This window comes from Ammospiza nelsoni, chromosome 9, assembly GCF_027579445.1.
Source record: "Ammospiza nelsoni isolate bAmmNel1 chromosome 9, bAmmNel1.pri, whole genome shotgun sequence".
NCBI classification, from domain to species: Eukaryota; Metazoa; Chordata; class Aves; order Passeriformes; family Passerellidae; genus Ammospiza; species Ammospiza nelsoni.
The window spans coordinates 17,837,512-17,861,493 of record NC_080641.1 but is presented as its reverse complement, the minus strand read 5'-3'; the positions used below and the strand labels follow the sequence as shown (position 1 = coordinate 17,861,493).

The 23,982-nt window shown below is 37.0% G+C and overlaps 1 protein-coding gene across 2 annotated transcripts in view; it reads left to right on the top strand.

The window, feature by feature from the left end:
• AGL (amylo-alpha-1, 6-glucosidase, 4-alpha-glucanotransferase) overlaps positions 1–10,437 on the top strand; it is a 34,279-nt gene extending 23,842 nt beyond the window's left edge. For both annotated transcript variants that reach the window (XM_059478099.1, XM_059478100.1), the window contains exons 26-34: positions 983–1,208; positions 1,621–1,732; positions 2,111–2,246; positions 3,430–3,542; positions 4,261–4,472; positions 5,016–5,113; positions 5,670–5,757; positions 5,844–5,977; positions 7,366–10,437. In XM_059478099.1, coding sequence (XP_059334082.1) covers positions 983–1,208; positions 1,621–1,732; positions 2,111–2,246; positions 3,430–3,542; positions 4,261–4,472; positions 5,016–5,113; positions 5,670–5,757; positions 5,844–5,977; positions 7,366–7,483 — 1,237 coding nt within the window. In that variant the 3' untranslated portion in view covers positions 7,484–10,437. The remainder of the gene's footprint in view (positions 1–982; positions 1,209–1,620; positions 1,733–2,110; positions 2,247–3,429; positions 3,543–4,260; positions 4,473–5,015; positions 5,114–5,669; positions 5,758–5,843; positions 5,978–7,365) is intronic.
• Positions 10,438–23,982: the final 13,545 nt, after the last annotated feature.

Here is a 23,982-nt window from a genome sequence, read left to right as displayed (position 1 = left end):
CAGCAGTGCTACTGTTTGTCCTTGAACAAAGTGATTGTTTCACTAGTACTTGCATCATTGTTGCTGAGCAATAATTTCAGAATTCTTTACGTAAAAACTTACAGTAGCAAAAGAGAATACTGTTCTAAACAGAAAAGTGTGAATGTAGGTCTGTCTTGATTTTTTTGTAACTGCTAGTATTGGTCTCTTGATACTAGATATCAACTAATTGTGTGTTGTTGCAATCTGGTAGCTATAAATATTTAACCTGACAAATGAGCCATACACAAGCCAGATGAATTTGGTATTTTGGTTAATATTAATTTGAGTGGAGTTTGGCGCATAATAGAAACATAAAAATTAGTTGGTGTAAATCAGCATGTATTTATGCTGCTGTACATTTGGCCAACTGTTAGCTTTCTCATGCAGAGAGATCTGCAGTCAACTAGGATGTTGATTTTGCCTTTTAAAGCTAGTTGGAATCCATGTTTTCTGCAAAGTATGCGCAACGGTTCTCAATGAAACTTCTCATAACCTCAGTTGCTGTCACCTCTCTGTATTTTAATAGGAATTTCCCATCTACTCCTGCCCTCCGTCCCCATTCCACCCCACCCATCAGAATGGATACCAGGGTAATCATATACAAGGTCAATAAAAACCTTCCCAGTGACCTTAGTGGGATTTGGATTTAGGATCTGTATCACTACCTATTAAAAAGCAAATTATCTTTTCCATATGAATAGATGATGTATATTTTGTACAAACTGACTTAAATGTATTCATGTTGAGGAATTTGTTAGGGAATGGGTGTTTTTTTATTGTAAAAGAAGCATGCTAAATTGAGTAATTTGTAGCTTTCAACAGCAAACTTTTGGAATCTGTCTTGAAAATGCTATTTGTCTTCTTGCTATTATTGTAACCCTGTATGCTTTGTACTTGATGCTTGGTCTAACAATGGCCTTGAAGGCAACTTAGTCAAGACTGTGATTTTCTTTTGTTCTAGAAACATCATTTTAGCATTTGCTGGGACTTTAAGACATGGTCTCATTCCTAATCTGCTCGGTGGGGGGACACATGCCAGATACAACTGTCGTGATGCTGTGTGGTGGTGGCTTCAGTGCATCCAGGAGTACTGTAAAATTGTTCCCAATGGATTAGACATTCTCAGGTGTCCTGTTTCTAGGATGTACCCAAGAGATGACTCTTCTCCTCAGCCTGCAGGCACTGTGGTAAAAAATTCTTCTAATTGAACTATTTAACAAAACTATAGTGTTTTAATGAAAGGATGTCAATTTTTCTAGCTACAGGAACCTGTTGCTATCTGTTGTTTATGGTAAAATTTGATTGTAGCACAAGAATTCCACATTTTAGGCACTTCTTGTATCACCTGATTAGACCAAGTGCAAGGAGGAAAAACAATTCCATCAGCTTCTAAATCTTTTTGTTGTTTTTTGTCTTGAAAAAATGTTTATATGAAAAGTTGTATGCAATGTTATTGGCATTGCCAAGAATGCTACTTGAAAATGTTTGATGGTGTGGGAGTTGTTTTGGAATATTATATAAACTAGAGGTTTAAGGAATGCTTTCTGCTCATTTTTCATCTTGCTTTTCACATGTCATCCAAACATGTAATGGATCTAGGATCAGCCACTTTATGAAGTAATACAGGAGGCAATGCAACGACACATGGAAGGCATAAATTTCCGAGAAAGGAATGCTGGTCCTCAGATTGACCAAAAAATGAGAGATGAAGGTAACATACACAGAACACTTGCTGTGCAAAACAGAAGTTGATGAGTATATTTTGTATTTCCTTTTCCTCTTATTTTCTCTTTCTATTGAGCATTTTTAAAATATACATTTATTGTAACTAAAACTGTATTACTTTATATGTATATGTAATATTCTTGAAGTGCCTAAATAATAGCTTATTGTTAGCAACTGGTCATATGTTATGGTGCAAGTTACCTTTAAAATTTCAGTTAAAGTACAGTTGCCTTCAGAAACCTACCTCAGATCTCTTGTTGGAAGGTCTTCATGTTTATTGGGAAGTTGGGTTAGGGGTGTTGGTATTTGGGGTTTTGTTTTCCCTAAAAAAATGAACTTAACACCTGATATTCTTTCTTGCCAGGTTTTAATGTAACTGCAGGCATTGACCATGAAACTGGCTTTGTCTTTGGAGGGAACCGCTTCAATTGTGGCACTTGGATGGATAAAATGGGAGAGAGCGACAAGGCTCGCAACACAGGAATTCCCGCTACTCCGAGGTATGAAAGCCCTTGAGGAGGGCTTTTTTAAATTCTTTTTTTACCTTAAATTCTTCTGCAGAACCTATGAGTTCTATTGACACATCTGAGAGGTTATCTCTCAAATGTTCTAAATGTTTCCACCTACTAAAATCATTATGGAATTTTTTTCTTTATGCTGATTTGAAGTCAGAAGCTGTGTTCTTGGGCAGGTGACACCCATGGCTTCTGTCACAGTCTTAGCTCCATGCCAAGAGTTGACTTCTGAATTCTGGTAGTAAAATGTAATTTAGGAAATAGTGTATACTTGCTGTACTAGCAGGACTTTGTTATTCAAACTTCCCATCTGAGTTATATATTGATAATTGTGTTGTTTGAATACTTCTATGTTTGAATTCAAAAATATTTACAGCATCTACATTTTAAGAGTTGAGATTAAGCATTTTGACATAGGCTGTTTATTACGTGCTAGCAAAATGCTGCAGGCATCCTTGCTTGAATTTAGTACAGTATCATTTTCAAATAAATTGCCATCCATGGGTAAGAATTAAGGAAAACGTTATCTTGCTTGCCAAGTCAAGCATTTTAATTGGTAACCAAGAGTGGTTGAGGTACTTTCCAAAAGAGGCTGAGTTGGTGATATGAGAGAGAAAATTCTGTCAAGTACACAGTAAAGCTGATTGTGATACAATATGAAATATTTGCATATACTGATTACATGAATATTACCTGAAAAAAGAAGCAAGTCCAAGAAGTGCATTTAGTCCTAATTTTAATCCCGCACTTTTGACAGGAGTAGTCTCTTATGGCAGAACTATTACCTAAGTTACAGAAGTGTGTGTGCTGTTGACTAGCTTTGTATTGAACACAGTTTTAACATCAGAGGACCACATTTGGGGTTGATTCTTTTTTTATGTTCTTAATCACTGGTATAAAATTATCTTCCATTTGTGCTAATTAGCTGGGTATGATAATACCACTTTAAATAAGGCTGTTGGACGCAAAAAGATGATTTGCTACACAGATTACAATCAAGTTCATTCCCTGACTGAGAAATAGAGGAATAGTAGGAAAATAAGAAAAAATAAGAAAAAAGATATTGTCTAAATAAGAGACTTAAGAATTTAATTGTTCCAGTTACTCATTGAACTTTAATAGCCTTCTTAAAGTAAATAATGAGGGGTATTTATCATTATTGTTTTAGAGATGGCTCTGCTGTGGAAATGGTTGGCCTGTGCAAGTCGGCTGTTCGCTGGTTGATGGATTTATCTGGGAAAAACATATTTCCATTTCGTGGAGTCACTGTAAAAAGACATGGTAAAAACAGGCACATCTCATAATTTTATTAATGGGGTATAAAAATAACTAAAACAATGAAATAGTGACCATATAACCTCAGAAGAAGGTTTAGGGGTAAAAGGGCAAAAACTTGAGAAAGTATCTTGTATGATCAAAATAATTTTGTTAGTATAAAAATTTATTAGAAGTTTATATTGTCTTCTCAATATTTCACACAGTTTGTTCTGTGGATTACAAAGGAATTTCAGAGTCTGAATACCTTTTCTCAAAATGGGTGTGAGTGGTAAGGTTATTGTGTATTGTGATGATTGCATCATTCAGTACAAGAATGCAAATTAAAATGATGCAGGACACGTTATTTTAGCTCTCTGTCCCTCCCCAAGTACTCATAACATAGAAAGCCCCTTGCTGGGAATATTTATGTAAATATCATAGCAAGTCCCTTATCTTTTGGAGGGAGTACTTTTCTAATCACAAAGTTACTTCAAGCTTAGCCAGCCCAAGTGAATATGTGCTCTGTGGAGACTCTGATGTTGCATTAGTCTCACTAGAAATTTCAGTGAGCTGTAGCTCCTGTGATCTGTACAATTGGCCTAAATGTAGGGAATCACAAACTGAGAGAGGTGCTCTTGGTCTGCTCCTGTTATATTAAGTGTCAGGAATTCAAGAAGCATACTTCTGCTGTTGTCACTGTGGCTGATTGCAGAAAATTAAAACCATCTATAATATCTTGCAGGAAAAGAAGAGATTATCACATATGATGAGTGGGACAGGAAAATTCAAGGACACTTTGAAAAGCTGTTCTTTGTCTCTGAGAATCCATCAGATCCTAATGAAAAACACCCAGATCTTGTACACAAACGTGGAATTTATAAGGACAGCTATGGAGCTTCGAGTCCATGGTGTGATTACCAACTCAGGCCAAATTTTCCAATAGCAATGGTTGTGGTAAGTGTGGGGGAGTGGGAGGAGAGCTTTGCACTTAAATGCAAGCTTAGTTCAGTTATAAAGACAATTTTAAGGTCTGTCTGCATGGCATTCTATCAGGAACATACATTGCTTGGAATAACTTTTTGAAAGCAGCTTTTTTTTCCATGCTTTTAATATTCGTTCATCTTGGACTATATCCTAAAAATATATCAAGACTGGACTTGCCAATTTGCTGTGTTCACTGTATTCAGAATATCTTTCATGGCTAGGTCTGGGAGGCTGCTTTTCCCATCAAATTGGCTAAAAAGGAAGGAGTCTTTATCTTCATTGGATTTGTAAAGAGCTTCAGTAATGATATTTGTCAAGGGTTTATAAAATAAAATCAAAATTGAAAAAATAACTGGATACCTTCTGTGTTCTTGCTTACTCTGACTTTCAGGTTCCAGAAGTTGATTCAGTAATGCAAAAGTCAGGCTTTTTGTTGTCTTCTGCATTTGTATACACAGCCTTATGTATGTATATGCACAGATATTATTCATTAAATCTTTATTATTTTATTAGGCCCCTGAGTTGTTTACACCTGAGAGAGCTTGGAAAGCTCTGCAGATAGCAGAGGAAAAGCTTCTTGGTCCATTAGGCATGAAAACCTTAGACCCAGAGTAAGTACAGTAGAGATAAGGTCAAGTGGTAATTCCTAAAGACAATAAACAGAACAGTAGGAATTATTTGATGTAGGGCAGGGGTGGTGGTGATGGTGTGAAATCTTCATTTATACCAATGAAATAAGGCTGCAGGAAGTACTTCCAGAACAATTATTTTGTAGTCCATGTAATTGATTTCTTTATGTAGGCAGTGGCTGGGTGGTTTTGGATGGCTCACAGTAAGCAAGTCAAATTTGGTATCATACCAAAAATGTTGAATTTGCATCTTGGGACATAGAGTGTTTGATACAGTGTACAGCACTGCAGTTTGAGTAAAAGTAAAAGGATAGAATTATGACTCTTAAGCCCTTTCAAGATGTTGACCATTTTCCTACAAATTTAAACTTTATTTGCAATTTCACTGTCATGTAAAGTACATAACTTATTGGAGACCTCCCTAACTTAACCATCAATAAATGTAAATGACAAGTGTTTTGGTTAATTTCTGTTCTCATTTTCTGTGTATCATTTTTAATTAAGACTTTGTTTGCATAATACTTTTCTTTTTTTGCAGTGATATGGTGTACTGTGGAGTCTATGATAATGCTCTTGACAATGACAACTACAATGTAGCCAGAGGGTTTAATTATCACCAAGGACCTGTAAGAACTATCTCCTTCAATTTTAGAGAAAGTGTAGTCATTTTTTCAAACCAACTGCTTTGATAATCATCTCTTTCTTTGTTTAGGAATGGCTGTGGCCAATTGGATATTTTCTTCGTGCCAAACTGTATTTCTCTAGGTTGATTGGTCCAGAGATATATGCAAAAACTGTAGTCATGATTAAGAATGTTCTTTCTCGCCACTATGTTCATCTTGAAAGGTAAGGTAACAACAAACACAGATACAAAATATTCAAAATACCAAGCTAGTGGTATCCACCATCCAAATGCATTTAACAGTACAGATCTACTATATAAAGAGGATCTCTTTCCTAGATAGGAAATTGACTGCTATATGTGCAATTGCAGGTCTCAAGTCAGATTTCAGATACAAGTGAGATCTAGTGCCTTTCACAGGTTGCAGAATTCCTAGTACTTACCCATGTGAAGACTGGGTGAAATAAATCAGACACAAAAATTAGCATCTTATTTCATACAAGAAGTCAGTTTCAGAAAAAATGTCAGTGAGTTATTTTTGAAAAAAATCAAAGTATTTAAAAATAAACTTTGTAGAACATAATAGTTGAAGGGCAGATTAAAATTGCAGCAGATAAAATGATGTAAAATATTGTTAGATTTTTTGTGTTCTAAGTGAGAAAATTAAGATTCTGAAGCTGTCATACTAATAACCTTGGTTTTCTAAAGAGACAGAGGAACTTGCATTTTGTGTTTTCCCTCAAACCAAATGCACACACTGTTTTTCCTCTTTTGCTGTCTATTTTAATTAATAAGGATTTGAGACAAACTAAACTAAACAAAACACCTTGCCCTTGATATATCTTCCATATAATCTGTCCTGCAGCACATGAAATATCTATTTATTTGTGCCCAAAAGAGTACTTCAGGATTCATGACGAAAGAGTTTGTCTGACCACACAAGGAAAAAAAAAGGATTTGTGAAGCAATATTTTCCCTTCTGTAGTGTCTTGACCAAGCCTCTTGTTTGGTAGTATCAGAAATAACTTGCAATTTAGTAACACTCTTTGCTTTTTCTGTCTTATTAAAATAGCGTCCTTTTTTTTTTTAATACTCTGTGTTGATACTTTGTTTCTGTACAGAATAATTAATATAGCAACAGGATTTATTTTTGTAAGCGTGCTAGTTTGTTGGAGGGTTTTTTTTTCCTAAGGAGGAAAAGAAGGTTAATGTAATCATGCTGTCTTCCAGCCCTTGTCACTTTTTAGCAGGATAGTCAATTTAAAGTATAGTTTGAATGCCATTGTTATTTCATCTTCCAAATGCAAAACTACCAGAATGAGAAACAGGAGCAGCACACCAGTTGTGTAAGTTCAGCTATTATTAGTAGCAGAGAGTCTGCTTTGAAGAAGAGACACTTCCACTACAATTAACAACTGCAGGTGAAAAAAGTATTAGGTCTCAATTATTAAAGGCTATACTATGCTTGTAGAAGAGCAGACCTTTAGTCAAGCTTTTCAGTTTCCTACTGAGCTTATCTTCCAAAAGACTTTAAAATGAAATGTTCTTTTTTTTTTTTTTTTTTTCAATCTATAATCTAACAACAGTACTCATTTCTGTTTTCTTTTATCAGATCATCCTGGAAAGGACTTCCAGAACTAACCAATGAGAATGGGCAGTATTGTCCTTTTAGCTGTGAAACTCAGGCCTGGTCAATTGGTGTTATCCTTGAAATCCTTTATGACTTGTAAAAGTTTATTTTGATTGATTTGGTGAAACTTCTGTGGTCTTATTATTGGGCATAGATGAACACTTGGCTTACACTGCAAGGGAAATTAACTGTTTTGCACAATCACTTAAGTTGTGTCCTGACTTTCAGAGATGCTGAATGCCAGCAGCTTCTGTGCCCTATAACTGTGTGGGGCTTAGATGTTTTGAAAATCAGGGCATGACAATAAAATAAAACTGCAGTGCACACTCGATGCAGCAACTTTTAGTAAGGAGCAATTTTAAGAATATGCACAAACTCAATTTTAAGTAGCTTTGGTTTTTTAGCCTTTTCAAAACAAAATCTTAATGTAAGAAAGTAAATTTTCTCCTTCCTGAGCTAAAAATAAGTTGCACAGCTCTTATGTTTTTTTTCTTTGCCTCTTAAAGAGTAAATGGATGTTTTTGCAAATGCATGCTTAAGGAGGAGTAGATTAACCTCTAGCTTTCTAAGTTTGGTATGCTTTTTGCTCTAGCACCATGCATGAATGAAGGCATAATATGTTATCTCTCCATTGAACTGTATAATGGGGATGTTTCTGTATGTGTTCAATTGAACACTCCACTAAACAACCACAGAAATCAAGTGTATGAATACTGTAATAAATCAACTTTTGAAGTTACGTATAAAATTTTGAAAACTTTACGTTGAGAGTTAAGTCAAGCAATAACGAGGTAACATCCAATGTTAATCTGTCTTTAGATTTATTTAAATACCATGAGCCATATAGCAAACCTGTTTTTTCATTTATATCTGGTTTTCACCATGGCTAATTCAAAAGAAGTATGCATACAATGCACAGCCTATATGTTAGGGAAGGCCAAAGTGCTTGACTGCTTATTAAATTAATTTATTGAAGAGATAGGGTCACCTGAGCCCTTCTTTCTTGGGAAAATCCTAGCTCTGTTAATCAGGTAGAAATGCTTAACATAATGGAAAGACATAGTAGCCTACTATCAGAGAGGAGAATATGAGGCTTCTGGGCCTTCTGAAATTGCACCAATAACAATAAGCATACTGTGTGGTGTCCTTTGGGGGCAATCCAGTCAACATGATGCTAAACATGTTTCTTCATATTTGGATACCTGCATGTCCTTATTAAGTTCAGGGTTCACAGACTGAGAGGAGAGCAGTTGGTAATTCTCCAACTTTTCATAAAATTTTTTCATCTTAGTGCAATAAATAGGCGGAGTGAGGTTGACAACACCTCCCACACCACAAGGCAGAAAAGCAAAAGCACTATTTCTGAATGTTAGACAACATATGCTGAAAAAATAAATACAGGATGTAATTATAATGCACTAAAACACAGATCAAGGTTTTACCATGTCTGTACTTTAAAGTTTCTGTATTCTGTCTAAAGTACCGTGCTCATGCTGTCTTGTTCAGGGAGATGTATTTCAGGTAGATACTGTAAGGGCAAGTTAACCGTTTCAAGAGATGAATTGCAGCAAGTGGCTATACTCATATACTGTTTGTTTGAAAGGTTAATAAGGATTTTAACTCCCTTGCTCAAGTGTTCAGTCCTTAGAAGTTAGGAATGGTTAACGTCTGTATTATACCTGAACTTTTGAGCTGCAGTACATCGGTTGGGAATTTTTTATTTTCTCAACATAATGCATAAGAAATGTCATTTGATCAAAAATGTTACTGAAATGTCAGCTACAGATTATTTTTTTAATGTGCAAGAGGCATAGAAAGTATTTTTCATACTGCACTGAACTTTCCAAAATTCTTGATAATTATATGGAGGTTTCTGTCCTACTGTTTCACTAGCTTTACTGTTTTCCTGGATACTTATTTCTTGTGTGTTATATCAAGGTATATTTTATGGCTCCTGTGGCTTGGAAAGCAGGAACAAAATGGCAGAAAAGAATTTGTTCTTACTTCATGAAAACATTTTAAAATTGGAAGTACAGCTTAAGAGCTATAACTGTTGAAGATTTCCACCAGATGTCAAAATTATATTCATTGGCAATAACACTCTTTAAGTGTTGGGAAAAAAACATGAGTAATTTTTCATCAAAACCTTCCTATTGCTATGTACAGATTGCTTTCCAGTTTTGCAACCTGCACTGCTGATAGAGACTGCATATTTGTCACTGCTAGGGTTTTTTCCTAATTTAATAGTAAAATTTTAAAGATAAATCACCACTGTGTACGCAAAAATACATATGTTATGAAACTTCTAAACATGCCCATTTATAATGTTGCTTCTGCACTGATTAGTTGAGCATAGTTTTAGTGACAAATATTTTAAATAGGGAAAAAATATGTATTGGTTGACTTTGCTGTTAAGTAGCAAAAAAAGTAAGATTTAAGGTTATTAACTTTCTTGGGGGGGGGGTGGTTTATTGGTTTTGGGGTTTTTCTTTTTTTTTTCCTCAAAAAGCTACTCAACACTTTGTCAAGCCAGACAGTTTAAAAATTAAGATGGAAGAAAACAATGTTAACTCTTAACATAAAATGAGCTGATATCCATATAGATCAAGTCATTATCCCCTAAAAATAGCTGACTTATATTGACTGATCCTGAGCTGTATCATTATCATTTATTGTTTACACTCAAGGACTTGCCATAATGCAAGCTTATAATTGGTAAAATAGAATTAAACTAAATAACTCAGTAAGAACTGTGCATCCATTGTGTTCCAGTTGGTGCTTCTTGATCTATGTTATTTTAAAAATTGGTTTTCCTCCCAATTGAAATAATGTAACTGTTACCAATGCTCACACAGTTAATAGCTCTTGATTTATTCAAAGATGATTAACTTGAGAATTCAAGTAAACTAATGTATCATTCTCACACTGCATGTTGTAATGTAAAATGGAAACATGAGCTTTACATGTCTGTCTATCACAGCAACCACTGATTTTAGAAAATGTCATTATTCATTTCTGAAATGCACAAAATAAAATTCTTTAATTCAGAATTAACCTTTTCTTGTGATTTTTTTTTTAAAAAAGGTCAAACTTTGCAGTTGATGTTGCTTGTTCACTTCTTGCAGTTTACCCACAATGGAGAGATTGTTAACTCAAGGTGAATGTTAAAATGTGCTAACAACACTTATTACAAAAATATCAACTTATTAGGAAAAAAGCATAAACCTGAGATTCTTATGTTGGTGTCAGTATCAGCTGCCCCATCTGAGTTGGAGGGGTTTGGTTAGCAGACCTTCTGCTATGAATGTTTATATAATTTCAGTTACAGTATTGCAATTTCACTAAGACAACAGTCTTGATTAACTGATTTACAAATACCCAAGTGACACAGTGATTAACTTTTGGAGTAAAACTCCTGTCACTATGGAGAAGGCATTTTCACTTCTCAGCTCTGCTTTGTAAAATCAAAGTCTCACAGCACAGGTGCCTGGTATACTGAATATGTTTTGCAGTGTCCCTATTTCATTCCATGCTTTATAAAATAGGATTTTTTCTAATTCTCTACTCAAGCATTTTCTTTAGGAATTACTTTATTATTCTATTGTATAAACTTTTAATAAGTCTTCTTTTGAAAAAAGGGTAAAGAAATGTAAAAATGGCAAGTCGCTGAAGTGTTGGGGGGCGTTGGTAAGGTCAGAGCTGCCGCCTCAGCCTTCATGGCAGCTCAGTCGGGGAACAGAGGGATGAAATGTTTCTGGTGGCTGAAAGTTTTCTCTTGAAAGCTACTCTGGAGCTTGCAGATGGCAACTGGGGAAGAGGACACTGGAGCTCTGCCCGCGTTGCTGTGGGAGGTGAGGCAGGGCCCCTCAAGAGCCCGCTGATCTCGCCACCGAGAGAGGCTTCTCCCTGCCGGGCCCGCGGGCACACGGCCCCAGCCCGGCCGGGGCCGCCAGGCCCTCAGCGGCGGGACAGGCGGGACGGGGCCTCAGGAGGGCTCCGCGCACCGCGGGCTGCGGCGGCTCAGCCGCGCTCTCCTGGGGAAAACTGGCGAAACCTGCAACAGCTGACAGCTTGTTTTGCTTTTTGAGTGTACCTGGAAACAGTTCCAAGGAAAGTGTACTTGCCCGTGAGCATCATGGGGTTTGTGCAAACTTGGGAGCTTGTACACCTGTTGTTTAGTGTAGCGGTACAAGGGAGGGATCAGCTGTATTCACATTCTGCTGGATTTGCCTGTGTATTTGGTATTTCTCAGAAGTTACTGACTAAATTAAAACAGAGGCTTCCCAGTTCTGAATTTTGCATCAAAGTGCAGGTGACCAAGTGGACCAATGGCCATTTTTAATGAGGAGTGTTGATCTCAGAGTGGCTGAACAAGGCACTAAGTTGACTGTTAATTATTTTAGTCATAGTTGTTTTCTGCAGGGTCGGATTCTGAAGTAGAATTAATGTGTGGTGGTGCAACACCTGAGAATAATATTGGAAGCAGACTGTGGCTAGTTGGGTGGCAGTCTGAGCCATCTGTGCTGTTCCGGGCTCTTGTGCAGAAATCTGTAAGCACAGACCCACTGGCCTGTGACACGTTTGTCTCATTGTGTACTACCTCCTTGAACCTGCTTCTTTCAGAAATCATAATCTCTGCCATGTGTCTATTCTGTTTGCAACATTTCAGCCACCGGCAGCTGTTCACCCCATGAATAATAATGTCAGCATATTACACAAAGTTCAGTATCACTGACTATATTTGACAAATAATTAACAAACTTGTTCAATTCACATAAGCTTATGCAATCTGTGAGATCCATGAGCACTTCCCTTCCCTTTGTGTGCCACAGCGATATCTCAGTACAACTTCAGACAGAGAGACTATGCTTCATATAGTGCCTTTTGCAATGAGGATAAGAAATGGCCATGAAAGAAGAGAATAATGCTGCAGCCTAGCAAGGGTCTTAAGCTGTGGACTCCAGATACTAAAGGAGGTAAGTTTTTCTGGAGTTCTGTATTTCTGAGTTCGGATTGGCAAGTAAACTGGAGCTTAATTTTGTGTAGTGGTGAGAAACATAAGATGACATCTTCTAATCAGTTCTAAAGGAAGATACTTGCAGTCGCATGATTTACAGACTTATAAGTACAATTATTTTAAAACATGATGCTCTAGAGTAGGATTAAATTATAATAGTGGGAGTCTTTTTAAGATGGTTTTTAGAGTCAAAACCACATAATTTGGAAAGCTGAAAGATTAATTCTTGCAAGTGACATCTCAAGGCGAAGGTCTCTACAAAATGAACACTCTTCTTTTGTGGGATACATTCAGGGGCTGTTTTTAAAATTTCTTTGTAATTTGTCTTATGGGCATTGTCTGTAAGGGTCCTAGGTGCAACCTAGACCTGGAGAGGGGTACCTGTTTTAACATGAGAAATGGGTTCCAAATGCAGGAGTAAGGCTCCCAGCTGCTTGTGTAACACCCTGAAGAGCGCCAAATAATGAGGCCATAGTGTCTTAGAGCAGTCATTGGAGGGCAATAGTGGGTTAAGTGTTGCCAAGATGTGTTGCAGTATTATGCCTAAGAGAACTTGGGGTAGGATTTTGAGGTTAGCTAGTGTGTGAATTTTGTGGATATGAATGACTGAATAAAGTGTCAGGGATGACATGTTAGAAGGGATCTTACTTGAATGTCTGGTAATCCAGGGACTAGCAGGGTGGGCTGGAGGTGAACACCTCGGTAGAAAGCTGGGGATGATGGGGTAAGAATAGTGCATCTCTATTACAGACAGAAATGAACATTTCCAGCCTGGCAGCAGAGGGTGGCGCCAGCTGGCCCCTGTGGCCCTGCTGGGCCGGGCCATCCAGCCCCTGCTCCCTTCAGGGCTCTGCACTCCTGCTCAGACACACTCGCTGTGCTGGCCCTTAACGGCTCAATCTCCTTTCCTTCAAAATCATAATAAAATATAAACATTTTTAAATGTTTAGAAAATGTTTCATTAATATATCTTCATGTGGGAAAAGTGGGAAAGTAATGCATCTTTGATGGTTCAGTGACAGCTTGACTTTTTAAAGGGATAGCTGCAACTAATTAATATTTCAGTAGTGAAAGATCCAGTAATCTATTTCTCTGTTATTGCAAAGTTCAAGAATCTATTTATCTCCTAAAAATGGGAAATGCTAGGATATGAAACAAGGTGTATGTTAAGCATTTATTTATTATTTGCATCATAGTTCACTTAATGCTTCTGTAATTGCTGGCATTTTTTTTTCTGTTTCCTTAAATGCTTTGTTTATGCACAAAAAAATTTAATGTGAAAACTGAAAATAATTCTGCCTGGACAATCTGTCACTATAACTGTGGGTATCTTAACTTAAGTATGTTGTTACATGGATATTTTTTAGTGGCAGTCATTGTGTGTTTAACGGGCTGCATTTTCTAGCAGCTATTCCACTTGAAGCCAGATGGGAACGCCCACATGTTCAAGATAATTTTGTAATTTGTAAAGCCTGTAATCAGACCTACTGGGACAGCTGTTCAAGAGCTGGTTTTGTTTTCTTGTAATGGCTGTCTGGCCAGCACTGCTGGAGGTCTCCCTGCAGGCCTCTGCAGGGCCATATTCATGTGTTTGGAGCAGTTAGGTTACTGCAGAGCTTTTCCAAGGCCTCCAGGCACCATTTGGTTAAATTTAAGCACCAGATGCTGCTTTCACCTGGTTCAGAGTAAATTTAGAGGAATTTAATTTCTATGCCTCGAATAATTGCAGGTTTGTTTTTGCATAATTTTGTCTTTAGACAGTTTATACACCTTTGCAAACAGCAGTTAAAAGCATAAATCAGGTATAGCAATGCAATACAGTTGTTTATTCCTGGGTAGGGAGTCTGTACTGTGCTGGGGTTCATTGTCACAACAGGTTCCTTACAGCAGTTTCCCCCTCATGCAGGTAGATACCTTTGCTGGAGTCTAACAGAACATATTCTAAATTCGGCTGTAGTCCCAAAAATCTGGTAAAATTTCGTACTTTGGATTTATTAAATTGCTGAACACATTCTCTTCAGGAATGTTAAAAGCAAATAAAACCTCATTGAGGATCAGGGGGCAGGAAGTGATAGTGGTAGCAGTAGACAGGTGTACCTCTGGTTATTTCCATCGTGTTTTCAAATAAGACCTTATAAAAATTCCTTCCTAGAAGCACTAGGATTTGGAAATTTGTACCTGTGTTATTAGAAAGTCTTGTTTTGTCTGTGCTGGAGGATTGAGCAGAGAAGTCTGAAAGTTATAATATTTTAAAAGTCAATGTTTATTAGTTTAGTAACAGAGATAAGAACTCTTCAGTAAGGTAATTAAGCATTTCTTCCAAATTTCAGCAGATACTTTTTGTTGGTTATGAAGTCATTGTTCTAAACTGGTTATTGATGTTAAATGTCATCTTGCTTCCCATCTGTCTCCCTGGTTTCATTTAACATAAAAGGCTCCATGTAATTGTGGGGAGTGGGTGTTTCTGTGTCTACTGCCATCCAAATTATAAAGCACCTCAACACTTCTTTAGAGAGAGAGCTGCAGTATAGCTCTTTCAAAAAGAATCTCTTGGAGGGCAGAACCCCAGTGTTTGAATTTTAACTTAATGTTTGACTGTCTGAAGAGCAACCTTACTGCTTGGTGGTCAGTGAATCCTTCAGGAAGGTCAGAGCTGGGTGATGGTTGAGGGTGGGTTGTGACAGGAAGGGAGAGGGACTTCAAAGTGAAGAGCCAAGAGAGACAAGGAGGATGTTTCCTCACCTGGGGAGTGTTTCAAAAGGAGGAAGCAGGAGAGAGAGGAAGTTCTGATTTCTGGTGTGTCTGCATGCTCTAGTACAGCAAAAACAATGGAGAGGGGGAAGCTGCAGTTTACCTCAGTCTGGGCCTCCTGGCTCATCTGTATAACCCTGTGTTTCAGTGGAGCAGACAGCACAGCCACAGGGCTCTACTGCTGTTACACCAAAATGCAACACTGCCCTGACCAGGGGCTCTGACACTGAAGGGAAGAGCATCTTGAGGAACTAGTTGTAACCACAGATGAATTTCCAAACTTATTTCAATTATCACCTGGTTTTCACTTCTGAGCACTAGAAACTTTTGAAATATTGAAATTTCTTGGGAAGGAGAACTCCTGTAGAGGCTGAAGAAATGTTTTTCACTTGGCTGAAGTGAAAAATTAGCATTATTTTGTCAGCCCTATTTCCACCTCTTCAGCCAGTTCACTATGGTGTCTTAAAGCAGTCTCCTTTTATCTATCTTTCACCCTTCTTCAGCATAGCTAAAATGCTACTGTGAATTTCACCCAGAAGTCATCAAAATCCCTGGAAATGTAAGTACTACATCAGACTCAAAGTTTTTATGTGCTTGAATGTAACATTTTAAAGTCTTTTGATGTCATATACAGAAGGTAACTCAGAATAATAATTGCTATAATAGTATATTTTGTCTCATAAATTTAATTCTCAGTGTACTCTATTTAATTTGCTATAATTATATACTCAGTGTGCTGCTAATAAATACACTCTTTCAACATGTATCTGTTTGATGTATTTATATTTTCAAACATGGGGTAGGCACTACATCTTTAGCATTTTTCACTATGAATGCTTTGTTAAATACCATGTTATATTTCTTTTCAGGAAACTGACACGAGGATGCTTTGAAATAGGATGGTAAGTAGTTGTGACAGAGATTAGTACACAGCACTCACACTTGTATGTTTCCAGTCCTATAAATTTAAGGATTGCTCTGAATTAACTGGAGTAGTATGTAAGTGTCTCTGTGCCCTTATCCTGCCTTCTTGGAAAATTGTGATTGCTGCACTCTGAGAACTTTTGGTGGACACACTTCTTTTTGGAAAGTTTTTATCTTTGTTTCTTGCTTGGTCATTTTCACTGCCCCTCACAATTAATAACTACTTTCTGCTGAAAATAAGAATGCTGGTAACCCAAAGCCTACTTAGCTGAACCTGTCTTCTAAGCTAAGAACCATTGATTTTGCTGCCACTGTTGCATGTGATTTCTAAATGCTGCTTCCATTGCTGAGGGTACTATTAAAAAAAATCCTCCTGTTGCTAACACATGGATGAGGAGTGACTGATAATGGTCATAATTTTAGACAGCAGCAAGTCCAGCAGAGCACAGACATTTAAACACAGGAAGTCCAAAATTAGTTTTGCACCTGTACAATGTTAGTTCTGCCTGCTTAGGTCATGCCCACAGTGCCCCAGTAACATTGATGTTTTGTCTGAGCACAGCTCTTCTCAGGAGCTGCTTCTGTCTGCCCTGTTGTCAGGATCCACCTGTATGTGCTTGATCTGTAATCCCACTGTACATTTGCCAGGAATTTTACAGCACTTCACACCATGCCAAATCTCACCATGCTGTTAGGCAGAGCTGCAGGTCTGCCGTGCCTTTAAATTGCACTACCTGTGCAATTTAAAAATAAATACTAATCTCCTACAATTTACAGTTCCTTTGTTCTCACATCTGTCATATCACATGTTTAGCCTCCAAGAAGCCTCACAGCCTATGCTGATGTCTGACCTAGCTGTATACAACAGCTTCTGGGCTCTGCTTCAAGCATGCTCTGCAGATTGAGTGCTGAAATGTGTCACAAAAGTTTCCAGAACATCATCACATGATTTCATACAATGGAACAGCTAAATATTCAATACCTTTAGAGATGTTATTCACCATGCCACGTTCTGCAGAAAATTACATGGCATATAGGAACTAATTCATGAAAGTTGTGTCTATGTATTACTTCTAAGCAGGTTGATTTAAAAGCAATTCCATAATTTATGTCTTTGGATGTGTAGACCACAGGTTTATCTACTACTCTAAAAAAACACATTTCTATTACAGTTGCTGGAAGCCACACACTCCTTTGTTTTACTTCCACATCAATAGAGAAAGCATGGGAAATATTAAAAAAAATTACCTAAAAAAAACCCTCTTGTTTCTGTGAAGCTTATATTTGAAGTTGAAAGTATCTAGTTCCACTGCTAAATAATGTGGACTAACTATCTATGAGATGTATGTTCTTCCTCAGGTACTTCTGACTTGAGATGTGTTTCCATTTTCTTTTTACCCTTTTCCTATGCTGTTTTGCAGCCCTTTCTTCGTTCTCAGTTGTCCTACTTTGCTTGAAGAAATGTTGGGAACTAGTTCAAGCACCTTTGTGGTGTGGGTGTTTAACCCTTTCACAGCAGAGCTGCAAAGGCACATTTGTGCCTCAGCAGTGCACATGGCACTGTGACTGTGGCTGTAGCACCTGGGATAATGTATTTTCTTGAATGGCTGTGGAAATTCTCCCTCAGTGCTTCGTGAATCACTACAGAGTGGTGAATCACTGCAAAGTGGTCCTTAGACAACTGACCTTGAGTTGGCTCTCCCAAATATTTTCACTTACTAAATCTAATTAAAAGATGCATTAAGGATATTTATATTGCTGTGTCTCTATAATTACAGTTGCTGTAAGGATGCTATTCTTTTGTGAAAGGGTGATAAGATGTTAATAAATAGCCTGTCTTTCATACTGAGGACAGCATCATACTAAACTTGAAGGTCTTTATAATAATGGATTATAGTAAATTAATACTTCTCCAAAAGGAAGATTATGTATCATAATTGTATTCAAATGTATCACAAAAGAATAATGCATCCTATAAGGAATTTATTTAGTAGATGGAACATCAGATTGCATGAACCCAAGAAAACTTACTTGTCAGTCCTCATGAGCAGAAGTCTCCTGATTGTAGTGATCTGATGACCCCAGGAAGTCAGGGCAGTAGATTCTTAGTGCAGAGCAAAAATTAGAGGACTAACAGTTTAATCAGTGGGACACGTTACACAGTACTTGATTAGCCTGGCCCTCTGTATGCCCAGTCACTACAGGTCTAGCCCAGCAGGGTGGGATTCTGTACCCACCACAGCCTTGATGGTCAGCAGCTTCTCTGTGGAACCATTTTAACAAAAAAATCCCACTGAAGACCAGGAGTGGCCTAGACCTACACTCCATAGGAGCATAAAACATTAGATCAGAAATGTCATGGAGCTCAGTTTCTGGTTTTGCCCAAGTTATTTTGTATCTCATGAGTATACCAGGCTTTCACGTTTCATATATTCCTTGTTTTATATTGTGAGCTTAACGTCTAGTGCATCTTGCCCTACTGGTAGAAAGCTCAGTGGCTCTGACTGTTCCCTCCATGAGAGTCACCTCCTTCTCCTCCCTGACCTCTGGCTAAATGGAGGAGTGGATTGCTAACAGAGGAATGTAACACTTCCAATTTGCCAGGTAGGCGGTAATTTCTGCGTTCCAAAGAGGTTACCACAGCAACCCCCTCAGAGATACACGTAGGGCACTCTGCTTGCAGAGTTTGTTAACGTTATAAATCATGCTTAGTGTATACTTGGTATACTTTAACTTAGCTATTTCAACTCCAAGGAAAACACATATAAATAGCTATCTGTTTTCTCATGTGACCAGCTTCTCACATTAGTTTTCCCTACCAGTACTAATAGAAAGTAATTATTATGATCTCAGCCATTTCCTTTTCCTCACCTTCCTATTTTCCATTACACAATTATAATTATTATTGATTATACCTAATTAAGATTCATTGTGCTTCAAAGATTTAATACTTGGTCTTTGCCTCTAAAAGGTGATAATCTTACATTTAGGCTTAACATCATGAGTAACACAAGAGACAAGGGGAAAAATCAAATGCAAGGACAAGAGCGACCACTTCAAAAACACATTATCTTTTCCTTAGTTAATGAGCTAGTTATCTGTAATTTAGTAAGTGTAAGTTCAAAGCATTTTCTTGACTAGTATATGGAAGGGAATAGTACTAGTGTGAAGCTTATTTATTTATTGCAGAAAAATATGCTCTCTTGAGGGCAGCAGTATTTTTCTGTATAGCACACGTGCACTTTACTGGTCTTTTAAATTGCTTGGCTTGTTTACGCACCAGGGACTCCCTTTTTCCATTGCACAAAAAGGTACCCAATGAGTCATGTTCCCTGTAAATAGGCATTTTTAGATGCCCATCCCTCACCTGTTTGCAGCACTTTGTGGTTAATTCAGTTAATTTCTGCATTTTCTTCTATATTCTTGTCTTTGTGTGCACTTTATATCCAGGGTTATGTGACACTGAAATAATGACAGGACTTCTTAAGTTGCATTCCCGTTGTCCTCCAAAACAAAATCTCCTCTTCAAAATACTAGGACTTGTGTGTATTCTCATGTTACTACTTTGTCTAGGAAGTCACATGCCATTGTTAACTTTGTTAACATTTTGCCTTATCTTGAAAAAGGGAGACTAAAGAACCTGATTCTTGACCACTCAAGGAAAAAAAAAAGGATTTCGTAGTCTAGTTAAAATTATGGCCTATAGGAATGAGATTTTTTTGGCTTGGTCTATAGGAGTGAAAATTTTGGCCTGGTAAATCAAGCCTCAGGACTGAAAGTCTTGCCAGAAGAGTATGAAGGTTTACAAATTGACTTTGCCAATAGGAATTTGGTACAAGCCACAGCTCACACAGGAAGACCATGTTCCGTCGGATGGAAGAGTCATTGATGTTGTAGGAAATGCTTTAGGAATGAATAATTCTATAGCTCAGAAATCCTCTGTAGACATGCTTGGTCTTCAGCCTCTAGATCCATTGTCTCTTATTCTGCTAACCATAGTGAGCAGTGTTTGTGGGCTAGAGCTACTTGTACTACTAAAGCATGTATTACATTAGTTGCTCTGAGTATTCCGTTTGAAAGGGAAAACTCTGTGCTACACAGGTGACATGAGAATACATCCTGTGGTGCCTTCTCACTGCTATGAAGAGTGAAAGGAAGGGCTTGGGAAATAGGGAATACCTCTGGAACTATCTAGACTCTGACTGACTGACAAGTCCTCAGTGCCAAGATGCATGTCCTAGTTCTGGTACACCTAGAGGAGACCTGTAAATACTTAATAACAATCAACTCCTTCTACTGAGAAAGGCCACAGTAAAACAGTTCCTTACTGGGCTTCTCTTGGGCCTTCCAAGTGTCAATCAGAAAATTAATATATTTGTGTTAAGGCTTTCTCTGGAAGCCCCAAGAAGGTGTTCTGGTGTGGATTATGATGCCATAAGCAAACATAAGCCTTGTATCACTAAGCTTACTAAATCTTCTTGCTAACATTTTTTTATTTATCTAATAAATGTCTTTTTATTTTTACAAATTTAAAGAGTCAAAATGATGGAAATGATAATTCATTATCAAATGAAATTAATTAGTCAGTCTAGTAGGAATTTAATCCAATAGATTAAATTCCAGAGTTACTCACCCACTCTGGCTCATCAGTAGCTGCTGTAAAGAAACACAAGAGAAGTCTTTCACTAAGTGCCTTTCACTGAATATTTATGTTCAAGTCACGAAAGTAAGGTATTTTAGATGAATGAGTGAAGCAACTTCGGGACTCTAAAATATTTTAACAGTCATTTGCACTTAGACAAAATGTGAAAATAGATTGCCACCAGGCATTTATTTAACTTACACATAGAAGATCCTTCTTGATACCATATGAAAACTATCTCTCAATAGAAGAGTGTGAACAGCTAGTGAGAGATGCTGACTTGGCTTAATTAAGGACCTGGTGGATCAGGCAGAACTTGGCACAGTATAGTTATTGCCAAGGCTAGATGCACTAGAATGACCTCTGCAACGTACCTTAAAAAAAGAGGGAATAAGATAGATTTTGTGAAATTCATGAATACAAGTGCCTCAGGAGGGATGTGAAATGAACTCCTCATCTGAGTTATAGCATATACATAGGTGCAAAGTGACCTTGCTTAGAATCAGGAGGGCTGCCTGAGATGGAGCTGCCCTAATCAGTCATCTACTCTGGACTACAGTTTGCATTCTCAGATTCCATCCTGGATCATTAAAATCTCCTCACTGAATTTTTTTTAGAAGTAGTAGTTGACAGTGACACAATTCTTTGCTTTGTTGGACAAAGTTTTCAAAATACTTCTGCTCAGTCTTTGGTATTCAGACTTTTAATCTACAGTCAAATTTACAAAACACATTTCCTACACCCAGTCAAAGGTAGGGAGACTAGGCCATAAGGGAGACTTTTTCAATTTTAGGTAGTTCCTTCAACTTTAGGAAGTTCTCAGGTAGGAGGGAAAAGGAGTGTCCTTTTATGTGATAACATTCATGTTTTTCTACTTCAATTATCAATAGGTTTTTACTAAATTCTTATTTAATTGAGTTAAAGTTAAGATACTGATGCATTTAGGAGTAGAGTAGGTACATCTTTACCAATCTCCTCAATTTATAAGGCTAAATATTCTACTGGTTGATTTTTATATTTTTTAACCAACAACAAAGCTAGCATAAGTAGTTTATCAGAAGTAACCAGGTAACAATGACAGTATTTTTTTCAAAATCTGTAATGTGGGAGCAGACTTTTTCTGTCTCTCAAGAACTAATCTGTTGTAATTGTTATATGTTTCTATATTTTTTTCTAAAAATTCATTATTATTGTGTTGAGAATCAAATGGTTCTCTGAGAAAGGAGGCCATAATAAAGGCATTTTCTTCAGTTATTCTTTTCTCTGTGGTTCCAATTGCTGCATCTTTATGACAAGATTTGCATTTTTAGAAAAGATCACTGAAATGGTCATCTTTGAAAGATGTTAAGTCAGAGTTTTTAGTCTTAAACATAGTTATTTTCATAAGCCGAACATAACTTGCTTGTTGAAGATACAGATGGAAATTTTAATTCCTGAATAACCATTTTATACATCAGTTTTGAAAACCTGTCAAGTTACTGTTAGTATATGATTTGTTGCATAATAATCGATTGGATAGTCTGGAGGTAGCTCACAAGATGAAGATAGAAGGAAATTATTGACCATCAGCTATAGTAAATTGAGCTGTGCTACACAGTGCTCATGCCTAATATGTGCAAGTAGTTCACATCCAATAAAGGGCTCTTGTTCCAAGACATTGGGAAATCTTTGTTTATATAAATTAGCTAATTGAGCCACCTAAGCAAGTTTTTTTCTTCTGATGCTTGAAAAAAAAGATGAATAAATGGAGAATAAACAGTTATTGTTATTTTCAGTTACCAACTTGACCATTTTCAGATATTGGTATGCATCAGACTTCTCATATGTTATCATTAAAGAATAAGCCTACTATGAGCAGTGTCACTGATCAGTGCCACCTGCCTCTTCCTGACCCATTCATGTTCTTCCTTATCATTTTTTATTATTCTACTACTATCAAGTGTTTAATCTATCAAGAATTTTAATCTTCTTTTGGAACTGCAAAACTGGCTTGGATATAAAGTAGAAGATGGAGTTCTGATGCAATGCCACCTAATCAAGTCTTGAAATAATTATCACAGGACTGATTTCAGTGCAGTAAGCTATCTGCAGAAATGATAATAGGTGTTGCTCAAGCCTGGCACACCTAACTTGGTGTTTCCCAAGCCATGTAAATAAATAGTCTTCCTTGGATATCCACACCTCTCCTGTCACACCATTTCTGAGCAAAGAAGGGTCCTTCATCTAGATTAGCAAATAGATTGAAGCAGACACCCTCCTGTTTGCATAACACTAAGTATAATTTTGATATGCTTGCAAATGGAGAGTATAATTATCATTATCCTCAGGTACTATAAGTGACATTACTGTTACTGATTCCCAAGCTTCATTTTTAGGAACCTGTTTTCATTCAATATCACCAAAAAAAAGCCACTTTAAACTTCAGCTGGTATAATGATACATTTTCTCTAACATTAAATTCAACCTTTCATTATTAAATACTTTTATTAATAAACACATTTTTTAGGAAGAATAGTGTAAGAAATAGCTGATTCTGTGCTTATTAATTTGCCTCTAGTCTTTCCAATACACTGAACATGCTCTACAGACAGTTTTAGCCTTGTAAATGAAAATTACATTACATGAGTGTATATCAGCATATACATGCATATAGTATATGCTATGCTTTTAATTTTCATTCTTCATTAGCACTTCAGTTTTGTATGATCCACTGGATTTCTGCCTGACAAGTAAAAAATTTTTCAAAAATTCAAAAATTTGTCATTATAAACTACAAAATGATATCAATAAGTCATACTTGATCAAGTAGAAAGAATATCAGATTACTAAGGTGTGTTATGAACCTCCGAGTCAAGACTTTTGTGTCATCTAGAACTTTGGAATGCAGCAAATAATTTGCTTTACAGACTGTTGATGAACTTGAAAATAGTTTATGGCTTAGAATTATCATCAGTTTAGTGTGAGATTCTGCAGCACAAAGCCAGGAAAGAGCAGATATCCTTAGGGTGCTGCAAGATCTGCTCCAAAAATTAATTGTAGGGTAAGTCTAATGAAACTGTTGAAAACAGGATGTGATGAAATATGAAGCACTCCTTTGGCTCCCTCACAAAACCCTCCCTCCTCTTTCTATATTCTCTCTCAAAATAAATAGCTGTGGCTGAGTTGAAATCAGAATGCCACTAATGCTACGATTTCCGTTTTATTTTCTGAGTTTCTGTGGTTGTTAAATACTGGAGACTGAGCCATAAATAGAAGCAATTTTCAG